We start from the raw sequence: 12,902 nt of genomic DNA, 5'->3' as shown, positions 1-12,902 counted from the left end.
CACAAGTATGCAAAGATAAACACACCAGGAAATTCATCACAGTAAGGTAATAGCGAAAAATTGGAAATAACCCAAAATATCTGTAAAAGGTAATTGGTGTAATTGTGGTATATCCATACAAGAGAATAAAACTCAGCTATTAAGAACCATAGATCTAGACTTCTGCTTCCAGCCAGAGTAACAGGGACTACTCTCCCACCTGAAACTAATAAAATACTGGGCTAAATACATGAAAAACGTGGCTTTCATGACACTGGGCATCACACCATGAAGAACCATTATCCCTGCAAGATAGAAAACAAATGGGCTGAGCCCTACTATTGCCCCAGCCGACCACCTGGAGACCTTCTGGGCAATGGTGCAGGAAAGGGAAACCCAGGAGGAGCCCAGCAATCTCTCTGAATTAATGAGACAGAAGTCAGTCCAGGGAAGACAAGGCAGCTGGAGTTCACAGAGCAGAGTCCCAGAGAGGAGAGAGTTGCACAAAGAGAGAACTCTGAAGATCTTCCGAGGGTCCCCTTTGGTCTCAGCTGAGTACTGAGCAATACATGAATGATGTTAGGAAACCACCAGTGGTTAGGCAGCCACTAAGATGGCCCTCAGTGATTCCCACCTCCTGATGGCCACACATTTGTGTACTATCCTCCCGTTAAGTGTGGGCTGGATTTGATTCTAATAAATAGAATATAGCAGAAGTGATGGGATATCACTTTTGAGGCTAGGTTTAAAAGGCTTCTGCCTTGGGTATACTCTGTGTTGCTCTCTCTCACTCCTGGGGAAGCAAGCTGCAGTGTCATAAAACAGCCCTGTAGAGACCCCCACAAGGTGAGGGACCAAGGTTTGCAAATAGCCACGTAAGTGAACTTGGAAGTGGGTCCCTCTCAAGTGAGCCTTCAGATGAGACCACAACCCTGGCAGACAGCTGCAACCTCACGACAGAACTTGAGCCAGAGGCAGCTGGCTAAGCCATGCTCAGATTTCTGACCCACAGAAACTGAGAGATAATAAATATTGTTTCAAGTCACTAAGTTTTGGATAATTTGTTATGCAGTAATAGATAAAAAATGCTACCCAAGGCTGGGGAAAGAACCACCCAAAATGTTTAGAGGGATAAATAATCAGAGTTCACACAGGACCAGAAATAGTTCCTGTTCTCAACAGCTAGAATAGAAAGCCTCACAAGTCATGGGCACCTGTGGAATATTCAGAATGGCTTTGTCTCATGAATGGGGCAAAACTAGCTCTAGATTAAACACTGCTCTGATCTTACCTACCAAAGCTTAACGGCTAGTCTTTAAAAGATCAAAATATTTCCAAGTAACTTACCTGCATCCCAGAACAAATCTCAAAAATATTTACAGGAATTTTTAAATACATAGCACCCAAAATTCACAGTTTCTAGCATTCTGTGAAAACTTACCAACCATGCAAAGAAGTAGGAAAATATGAACCATATAAAGAGAAAAAAACAATAAACTGAAACTGACCCAGAAATGACACAGATAACAGAATTAGTATGCAACGACATTAAAATAGTTATTATAATTGTATTCCAAAGAGGAAATTGTGTGTATATTAAGCAGAGACATGGAAATTATTTAAGAAAAAAAAAAAGACCCAAATCAAACTTTTAGATATGAAAACTGCAAGGTCTGAAATGAAAAATACATGGATGGGATTAATATCAGATTAGACAATGCAGAAGAAAGACTACTGAACTTGAAGACACAGCAATAAAAATGATCAAAAATGAGAGAAAAAAGACAACAACGAAAAATTAATAGAGCATCAGTGAAACAACTTCAAGCAGTCCAATATACATGTGATTGGAGTCCTCAAAGTGGAGGCGAAAGAAGGAAAGATAGAAAAAAAATTTTTTTAATGGTCAAAACATTCCAAATCTGATGAAAAATATAAACCCAAAGATCCAAAAAACTAAATGAACCCCAAGCACAGAAACATGACAAAAATTTTGTGAAGACACAGTGTGACCAAATTCCTTAAAACCACTGATAAAGAGAAAAATTTTAAACCAACCAGGGCAAGGCAGTGGTGATCACTCTACCATGTACAGAAATATCGAATCACTATGTTGTGCACCAGGAACTAACATAGTGCCGTGGGTCAATTACCCTTCAAAAATAAACAAGCTCATAGAAAAAGAGATCAGATTTGTGGTTACCAGAGGCAGCGGGTAGGGCAGAGGGGGAATTGGATGAAGGTGGTCAAAAGGTACAAACATCTGGGGCTTCCCTGGTGGCGCAGTGGTTAAGAATCCGCCTGCCAACGCAGGGGACACGGGTTCAAGCTCTGGTCCGGGAAGATCCCACATGCCGCAGAGCAACTAAGCCCGTGCGCCACAGCTACTGACCCTGTGCTCTAGATCCTGTGAGCCATAACTACTGAGCCCACATGCCACAACTACTGAAGCCTGCATGCCTAGAGCCCATTCTCTGCAACAAGAGAAGCCACCGCAATGAGAAGCCCACACACCGCACCGAAGAGTAGCCCCTGCTTGCCACAACTAGAGGAAGCCCACGGGCAGCAATAAAGACCCAATGCAGCCAAAAATAAATAAATAAAAATTTTAAAAAAGGTACAAACATCTACTTATAAGATAAACACTAAGTAATAGAGATGTAATGTACAACATGATTAATATAATTAACCCTGCTGTATGTTATATACAAAAGCTATTAAGAGAGTAAATCCTAAGAGTTATCACAAGAAAAAAAAATTTTTTTCTTTTGTATCTATGTGAAATGATGGATGTTCACTAAACTTATTGTGGTAATCATTTCATGATGTATTTAAGTCAAATCATTATGCTGTATACCTTAAACTTACACAGTGCTGTATGTCAATTATATTTCAATAAAACTGGAAGAAAAGAGAACAGCCATAGCAAAAAGGCATTATTACGTACAAAGGATATACAAAGTTATGCAAAGAGGTTATACAAAGATAAGAAGGTTGGCAGACTTCTTATTGAAAACAATGCAAGCCAGAAGACAGACTTTAATGCAAATCTTTAAAATACTGAGCACAAACAAACAAACAAACAAAAAACCCTGTTAACCTTGAATTCTATACCCAACAAAAAATTTCTTTTAAAAATTAAGACAAAATCATTTTTAGACATAGAAAAGCTGAAAGAAATGTTAAAGGAAATACTTTGGGCAGAAGGAAATTGTACAATGGAAATCTGGACCTATACAAAGGCATGAAGAACATCAGGAATGGTACCACATAGGTAAATATAAAATACTTTTGTTCTTATTACTTAAATATATTTAAAAGATAATTGTTTAAAGCAAAAGTGACAACTGTGTATTGTAAGGTTTTTAACATATGTGAAGGTAGACTATTTGACAATAGCCCAAAATCTGAGAAGGGAGAAATGGAAGTATATTGTCGTAAGGTTCTGATCCTGTATGTGAAGTGGCATAATATCACGTGAAGGTAGCCTGTGATAAGTTAAAGGTATGTTCAACAAACTACAAAGCAACCACTAAAATAAACAGACAAAGAGTTAGAGCTAATAAGCCAACAGAGAAAATGAAATGGCATCATACAAAATAGTCCAAAAGAAGGCAGGTCAGAAAAAGAATATATTTAATACCACTGAACTGTGTGCTTAAAAATGGTTAAGATGGTAAACTTTACATTATGTGTATTTTGCCACAGTAAAAAAAAAAAAAATGGGGGGGGAAATGTGTGGGATGAGGCTTTTTCTCTGGTGGATTAGCAATGGAAAAGAGAGAAAAAAAGAATTGACATGAGAAGAGAGCTGAAATTTACTGAGCACCTCCCAGGCCCTGTGCACACATGATCTGATTCAGCGCTCCTAGTAACCTGTGTGATGATGAGAGTGAACATCTACTATATACTAATGCATCTAGGTAGTGTTCTAAGAGCATTATATATTCATTTGCTTAATTTTATAACAAGCCTATGAGGCAGGGACCATGAGTCATATTTTACAGACTCTGAGGGCATCGGTGTGCAGGGACATGGAATCACTTGCCCAGTATCCACACAGCTAGTAAGAGAAGGACCCTGAATTCAATCATAGCTTGGCCCTGGGCCTATGCTCTTAACCACGACACCAGCGACAGACCCCAAGGCACCAGGCCCAGAGGCTTGAGTACTCACCAAAATCACCCTGCTAATCAGTGGTATTCAAACCTGGCTCTGTCTAGCTCCAAGCTCTCTTTTTTCCACCCCTCTCCCTGTGAGAACCTGAAGCAAAGGGGAAAGGCTGAAATTGGCTGCAAGGGTGGGCAGGAGCCTCACCTCGGAGGGCCACGTGGACCAGGTTTCCACAGCTGGTAGAAGAAGGATGTCTATCCTGCCAGGCGTTTCCAGCTCTAGATTTCTAAGATTTTGTGGACCAGGCGCTGAGAACCCACAGGATCAGGCACCCCCTGCCGTGCTGCGGGCTGCCGGATGTGGATGTCGGCTTACCCTTGAGGTGGGTGTTTGGAGGTCTGTCGTCTATCAGCTGCAGGTGCTGCCAGACCCACTTGTGGTGGAAGGGCGAGGTCGCAAGGTCTATCAACTGCAGTACTTCACAGCTGCCCTGGACACGTCAAGAGACACGAGCAGAAGGGTCAACCCCAGCTCCAAGTAGGCTAGGCTTTGAAGATAAGCTCTCTTTTGTTTTACTTGCTTAACGCAAGTGGTTTCAGGCCCTTTTTAAAAATGAAAATGTTAGCTACTCATCATAAAAAATTCAAATAGCTAAAGAGGCCTGAGAACTAAAAAAAAAAAAAAAATCACCATTGAGGATGTTATTGGGACAATTGGTGAAATTGACTATGGACTATAGATTATATATTATATCAATGTTAAATTCCTAGATTTCAAAAATTATTCTGTGGTTAATTTCTGATCTTAGAAAATAATCACTTAAGTATATAGGGGTAAATGAATATGATGAATGATACTTAACTCTCAAATGATTCTGGCAGGAAAAAAATATACATATATATAGAAGCAAATGTGGCAAAATGTTAATAATTGTTGAAGCCAGGTTAGGGTTATACAGGAATTCTTTGTACTGTTCTTGCAAATTTTCTGTAAATTTAAAATCATTCCAAAACTAAAAGTTTAAAAAATATTCAAATCAAACAAAGAAGAACATAGAGAAAGTTAAAACTATGTTAATCCTAACACCCAGAAATAACAAGGGTAACACTTTGGTGAATATTATTTCAAACTCTTCTCTCTAAGCATATAAGATGTATAGATACAATTTTTCATAAATAAGTCCTTTTATGTAAAACAGACTCTTGTAACTTTTTTAAAAGCTCAATAATATATCAAGGACATCTTTTTATGCCAAGCAATATGGTTCTATGCTATTGTTTTTAATGACTGCATATTATTCTATGTACGCCATAATTTACATAAAATTAAAAATAAATAAATATTCAGTTGAGCAAAAGAAGTCAGACACAAGGAGCACATACGATACGATTCCATTTACACAAAGTTAAAGAATAGGCAAAAGTAATCTGTGGTGACAGAAGTCAGAAGAGTGGTTACCTGTGTGGGGGCATTTTGTCTGGGAAAGGACATAAGGGAGCCTCTGAGGTACTGAAAATGTTCTCTATCTTGATTTGGGTGATGCTTACACAGGGGTATACATATGTAAAAATTCATCAAGCTGTAAAAGTTTAGATTTGAGGTCCTTATTGCATATATGTTACACCTCAGGAAAACATTTTTGAAGATTAATATTTAGTTGTTTCTAATTTGCCAGTATTATATATAACTCTGATTTCGTTCAGGACAACAAAATCTCCAGTTTAAAAAAACTCACCACCTTCCCAAACTCTCCTACAGTGGGGCTGGCAGTGACTCAATTCTGGCTAATGAGATATAAGTGGAAGACTGATGGATAAATCTCCAAGGAAAGCTATGGTTATCCTTCCCACTACCTTCTGCCTGAAACTCAGATGTGATGGCTGGAGGTGGAACAGCCATACTGTCGCCATTAGGATGAAAGCCATAAACTGTGGACGATGAAGGGAGAAGCTAGAAGGGGTCTGGGTTCTTGATGACTTCCTAGGACAGCTGTTCTAGCACTAGATTGCTTAATTCTAGACTATTAATACTGTGACCTGCAGTGGACAGCAACTTTTAACTGATAACCTTGTACTTACATCTTAATGCCCATAGTGGTCATTAAGGCAAGTACTTGAGTTCTCCTTCCAGGCACATGGCAGGATTATACTTTTCTACCCTTTGAATTAGGCATGGCCTTCTTACCACTTTGGCCAATTTCCTTAGCAAAGTGACTTGTGATAATCCTGGGTAGAAACTTTAAAAGCCAGGGAATTCCCTGGTGGTCCAGTGGTTAGGACCTCATGCTCTCACTGCGGGGGCCCCGGGTTCGATCCCTGGTTGGGGAACTAAGATCCTGCAAGCCGCTCAGCTAGGCCTAAATAAATAAATAAATAAAAGCCATCACTTGACTCTCAATATTACCTTCTCCTGTTCTACTGATCATTGAATCATGGGTCAAGAAGGGCCCATGTCTCCATGTGACATGAGGAGTAAGGCTTCCTGCTGACCTGCTATGATCAGGTAGTGGGAGGAAGGAATATACTTTGTCAATCCACTGAGATCTGAGGATTTGAAAAATAATTGTGGCTTAATCCAGTTTATCCTAATACAATACCTATGCTTGACTATCTCCTTGGGATTCACTCCTAAAGGTATTATGCATGTTTTAAATTTTGATACGTATTTCCAAACAGCCCTCCAGAAATGTTAGATAAGTTGTTTTTTTTTTAAATAAATTTACTTATTTTATTTATTTATTTTTTGGTGCATTGGGTCTTCATTGCTACATGTGGGCTTTCTCTAGTTGCGGTGAGCAGGGGCTACTCTTTGCTGTGGTGCATGGGCTTCTCATTGCGGTGGCTTCTCTTGTTGCAGAGCATGGGCTCTAGGCACGCGGGCTTCAGTAGTTGCGGCACGTGGGCTCAGTAGTTGTGGTGCACGGGCTTAGTTGCTCCGTGGCATGTGGGATCTTCCTGGACCAGGGCTCGAACCGGTGTCCCCTGCATTGGCAGGCGGATTCTTAACCACTGAGCCACCAGGAAAGCCCCTGGAAATGTTAGATAAGTTTACACTCTGTCCAACAGTGCATTAACAGAACCTGTTGTAATACATCTTTGTGGTACATTGACAACTGGGTTTTCACAACCCTTTTAATATTTTCTAATCTGAGAGGCAAGAAAGATACGTCATTTTTCTTATGCATTTCATACTTTATAAAATCTTAATCTTTTTAAGTAGGAATTCTAAAAGACACATTATAAAGGGTTAAGGTTCAAGATAGATTACTGCTGAACAGGAAGGAGAAGAAGAGATCAAACACTTAATAAGCCCTTATTATATTCCAGGCATTGTGCTAGGAGCTTTTTTCAACATTCATTCAACAAACATTTATCTACCAGGAACTGCAGGTACTGGAGAAACACACATGAGCAGTTCTCTCTGGAAAGACTCTCATGTGTCTTTAATCGCATCTGTATCTGTGGAAAAAACAATTTCACCATGTGGTCCCAAGTGATAAACTGTTCAAAATGAGTTGATTATGGGCATTAATTATGTTTGCAATGCTAGCAGAAATCATGTTCTCCAACTTTGCCGCGACCCCAAGGACGCACAGCCACCCGATGCTGATTTCTCCCTCTATTGGCAATATCAGTAAACTACAGGAGTCGGGACAACTGTTTTTAGCAGATGAACATTTAAGCAGCTGGTCAGGTGGGAAATTAAAATGAGAAAAAAAGAGCAGTCCCTTTAGAGGTGGCAGGTGCACTTCAACTCCAACCAGAGGAGCCACACCAGAACATAGCCTGATCTTCTGAATATTCAAAAGAAGTCAGAAATCAGAACGTTTATATAGAATCTTCGCATTAACAATTAAATCAGGTTTTAGCAAAACACTACAAGGGATAAACCAACTCATCTGCTAGGCAAGAGGCTCTCTACCTGCTGTCACTTTGTGACATCTGTATTATTTTTCTCAGAATGAAGTTCAAGCATTAGAAATCACCTGTGACGCTTATTCAGATGCAGATTTCCAGAGTTAATGAAGCAGAATTTCTGGGGTGAGGCAGGACTCTGCCATGCTTACCAAAATTTGAAAACTGTTCCCTTAGATCAGGGGTCCTCCAGCTTTAGTGCACATCAGAACCACCCAGAAGCAGATGTCAGTGTCGTCAGAACACAGATTACTGAGCCCCTTCTCCCAGAGTTTTGGGTTTAATAGCTCTTGGGTGGGGCCGAGAATTTGCATTTCTAATGAGTTCCCAGGTGTCGCTGCTGGTCCAGCGACAACACTTTGAGAACCACTGGGTTAGAGGGTGACTGAGGTGAGTGAGCATGTGCTGAGCTAATCTCATCCTCACAGACTTTATGAAGTAAGCACACCGTCCCATTTTACAGATAAAGAAATGAAGGCTAAACCAGATTAAGAACATTCTGCTGGTCAGGATGTAACCATCATACTGAGTAAAGAAAGTCTTGAATTTATATCCCTTACTGCTCATCTCCCCCATCTCTTCTGGTTATACAGTATCAAAAGAGCTTAGAGTTAAATTTGCAGACACATGGCATTCTTGGCTTTGGAGGCAATCACCCCAATATTTTAGGAAAGAGGAAGCAGATATCAGGGGGAGAAAGAATGGCCAATTATTCAGGTTGGCCTTCAGGGCTCTCTACCACCAGTTTCTCTTCTAGGCTTTCTCTCACCTCTCCTCACATGACCATCAGGATTCTCCAAACTTATCAAACTCTTCTCCCCTCCACTGGCAAGGGCCTCATCCTCATCCTCGCCCTCCTCTGGGTCAGATTCTGTGCATCCAATCCCCTTTTAGTGTTAGTGTGTAGAGGCTGGAAACCAAACACTACATTTTGCAAGGTACCTTGAAGCTAAGGCTCTGGATGTGATTTGGGTTCCACCAATCCAGTACACCTGGGCAAGGCTTGGTTTTGGAACTGTGGGACATCCACTTTGCTAGTGGAGACGGTGGCTTCCTGAACTTGGCAGAAGCAGCAGCACCAGTGACAGTCCAGTTCCGATTTGGAGTTCTGATTTGGAGTCGTTTGGGAGTCATTTTCAGTTGAGCCTGTTTCTTCAGGTCTCCCCTCACCAGTAAATCTGTTAGCCATTTAACATCCCGCAGTAAATCCCTTCCTGCTTGCATTAGCTAGACTTGACTGTTCTCTGGGACTGAACCCAAAAATCACAACACAAACACATCCCTGGTGATGCTGAAACAACCGGCTCTTGAGTAAAATGTATGCATGTCTATACATTTTACTGTTATGAACGGTGTGTTACACACAATTTATAAATAATAATAAAATATACCACACTCTTATTGGAAATTCCATATAGCCAATCGATTCTCACAGAATGCTTTTATTGACTTTGGCTGAACTCATATCAGTGGCTAGTCTATAGTCACAATTCAACCATAATTTGACAAATGAATTTGCATCCCAATCTATAAATTTAATATTATTAAGTCTGACTTGTACTCTACTGGTAAACTATTTCTCACCCTCTTATAAAGTATATTCATTAAATTAAAACCTCTTTTAGCTTTAACACTATGTCTATCAGAACTTCACCTGTTCATCAATTATATAACTTCTATGATGAATCTATGATGAGTCATTTTTAAATACTGGAAAACATTTCCTTAATTTTCTGCTCTTTACAATGTAATGGCTACAGACCCAGCCCACTCTGAAATTTAATCTGCATTATAAACATCTTCTCTATAGCTTTCTTAAGACAATAAGCAAAGCCATAAATCAAGACCTGACTTAGAGCGTCTGCCTATTTCCATTGTGTGTGTACATACTCCCACCATGGTCGATTTTCAGCTACCAATGGGAAGTCACTGCACGTGGAACTGAGAAGAGATGTGCACAATGGTAGAGATTTCCACCATATGGATACGATGGGCAAAAGTAACTTCCACCATATGGATACGATGGGCAAAAGTAACTTCAAAAAAGCATAGATAATAGTAAAATGCAATAAATCCAGGAAATGATAAGTTTTTCAGTAGTTATTACCCTTGTTTTCAATAGTTAATTGTAGGTTTATATAATTTAATTTTTAATAATTATCATGTGTACTGACTTGCAAAATTCCTGAGAACTTAACAATCAGCTCTCTCAGGCCAGGAAGAGCCAGCTCCAGCACACAACAAATCTTGCCCCCTACTTTTGTCTAAGGGCCCAACACTTCAATGCTCATCTCCCACCTCACGTCCTCCAGGAAGCCCTCCTTGGAGCCTTCAGCCTTTTGAGAGTTCCCCATCCTGAATTCTTGTAATTCACAGAGTTTGTACTAATCACTTGGTAGTCGGCATTGACAACTTTGTCTACACTCAGAATCTAGTGGAGAAGATATATAAGGAGAGAGAACCAATCTTTCCTTTTTTTTTTAATATATAAATTTATTTTATTTTTGGCTGCATTGGGTCTTCGTTGCTGCACATGGGCTTTCCTCTAGTTGCGGCAAGTGGGGACTACTCTTTGTTGCGGTGCATGGGCTTCTCATTGCGGTGGCTTCTCCTGTTGCAGAGCACAGGCTCTAGGCGCGCGGGCTTCAGTAGTTGTAGCACTCGGGCTCAGTAGTTGTGGCTCGCGGGCTCTAGAGCACAGGCTCAGTAGTTGTGGTGCACGGGCTAACTGCTCCATGGCATGTGGGATCTTCATGGATCAGGGCTCGAACCCATGTCCCCTGCATTGGCAGGCAGATTCTAACCACTGTGCCACCAGGGAAGCCCCAGAAAACCAATCTTTTCCACCTTTGTATCCCTCCAGAGCCTGGGCCACTGTGTCATGATCTTGGCAAAAACTTGGCAAATGTCTGTGGTGGCTTAACATGTAGGCAACAGGTATACAGGAGATATTAAATATGGGAGTCTTGGGGCAGAATTCTGGCTCTGCCACTTACTAGCTACGTGGCCTTTCTTAAGGCATCTTAGCTTCAACTTCTTCATCTGCAAACTTGGAATAATAATATCTTCCTGGTAGAGCTACAGTGAAGATTTATGGTAGAATGGTACTAGGTGCACAGTTATTCATCAAAGCACTGTTTGAAATAGCAAACGTTGAGATAACCTAAATATCCATCAATTAGGGAACTGGTTAAAGTACAACCATACATATGGAATCTAAAAAAACAGTACTGATGAACCTAGTGGCAGGGCAGGAATAAAGATGCAGATGTAGAGAATGGTCTTGAGGACACCGAGGGGGAAGGGGAAGCGGGGACAAAGTGAGAGCGTAGCATTGACATATATACACTACCAAATGTAAAATGGATGGCTAGTGTGAAGCTGCTGCATAGCACAGCACAGGGAGATCAGCTCGATGCTTTGTGATGACCTAGAGGGGTGGGATAGGGAGGGTGGGAGGGAGACACAAGAGGGAGGGGATATGGGGATATATGTATACATATAGCTGATTTATTTTGCTGTACAGCAGAAACTAACACAACATTGTAAAGCAATTATACTCCAATAAATATATAAAAAAATAAAGCACAACCGTACAGTAAAATACTCATGAGTGGTAAAAGAGAATGAATGAGTTCTTTATGTACTGACATGGAACAACCTACAGAAATACTCTTAAATGAAACAACAAAGTGCAGAACAGTCTGTATAGGATGACACCACTTATGAAAAAGAAGGAAAAAACATATACACACGCATTTGCCTGTATAGAGGGAGAACATGTGGAGGACAGAGACATAGAAACTGGTGCTGGTGGTGGTCCCTGGGGAGGGATACTCTGGGAGAGAGAGAGGGGAGGGAGACATCACTCTTGTGAGCGTTTTGAATTTTGAACCATGTGAAGTACTACCTATTCCAAAATAAACAAAAAAAGATTAATGATGTTAGTAGCACTCCTAGCACAGGAGCAAAGAGCTTCAAAAAAAAATAGTGACTCTTATGATGATGATGATGATGAACTACTTAGGATTCGAGCAGGGTCAACAATTGATGGAAAGGTCAACTCAAATCCCAAGTCCCAGCTTCTGGGAAGAAGAGCTTTAGGGTCAGACAGACCTGGGTCGAACCCTGCCTCTGCCCCTCATCAACTGCGTGATCTTGAACAAGCCACCTAACCTTCCTTTCCACCTCTGTAAAATGGGAATAATGACAATATCAACCTCCTTAAATTTTCTTTTCATTATCAACCTACAGAGCAGGGGGCAAAGGACATAAAGCAATTCACAAAACACAAAATTCAGATAGTAAACAAACATGATTAATCTCACTAGTAATCAGAAAAAACCATAAGCTAAATCCTCAGTGAGGCAGTAATTGCCACATATTAAATTTAAAAACTTTTGAAAGAATGATGGCAGAGGTTGGTGGCACTGGCAAAGTTGTGTGTTGCTGGGAGCTAAAGAAAGTGGATCCCTCCTTGTGAAAAGCAGTTTGTTCCAAGAGTCATAAAAATGGTGATGCTAAGTAATTTCAATTTTGGAAATCTATTCTGTGGTGATGAGTTCATTTGTCCCTCTTCCTGGAAAGTTGTATAATGTGGTCGTATTACTTTTACAATTTAGAGATTATAATTATAAAAAGTGATCTGGAAATCTCCCTGGTGGCGCAGTGGTTAAGAATCCGCCTGCCAATGCAGGGGACATGGGTTCGAGCCCTGGCCTGCGAAGATCCCACATGCCACGGAGCAACTAAGCCCGTGCGCCACAACTACTGAGCCTGCGCTCTAGAGCCTGCGAGCCACAACTACTGACCCCGAGTGCCACAGCTACTGAAGCCCGCGTGCCTAGAGCCCGTGCTCCACAACAAGAGAAGCCACCGCAATGAGAAGCCCATGCA

At 40.8% G+C, this 12,902-nt stretch overlaps 1 protein-coding gene across 1 annotated transcript in view; it reads right to left on the bottom strand.

Annotated features, from left to right (window-relative positions):
* CNBD2 (cyclic nucleotide binding domain containing 2) overlaps nucleotides 1–12,902 on the bottom strand; it is a gene marked incomplete at both ends in the record, with an annotated part of 49,177 nt that overhangs the window by 18,652 nt on the left and 17,623 nt on the right. Inside the window, one exon of the mRNA XM_082858223.1 lies at nucleotides 4,468–4,582. Within this exon, the coding sequence (XP_082714349.1) occupies nucleotides 4,468–4,582 (115 nt within the window). The remainder of the gene's footprint in view (nucleotides 1–4,467; nucleotides 4,583–12,902) is intronic.

This window comes from Leucopleurus acutus, assembly GCF_964270905.1.
Source record: "Leucopleurus acutus genome assembly, chromosome: 16".
NCBI lineage: Eukaryota > Metazoa > Chordata > Mammalia > Artiodactyla > Delphinidae > Leucopleurus > Leucopleurus acutus.
This window is presented reverse-complemented; position numbering and strand designations above follow the sequence as displayed.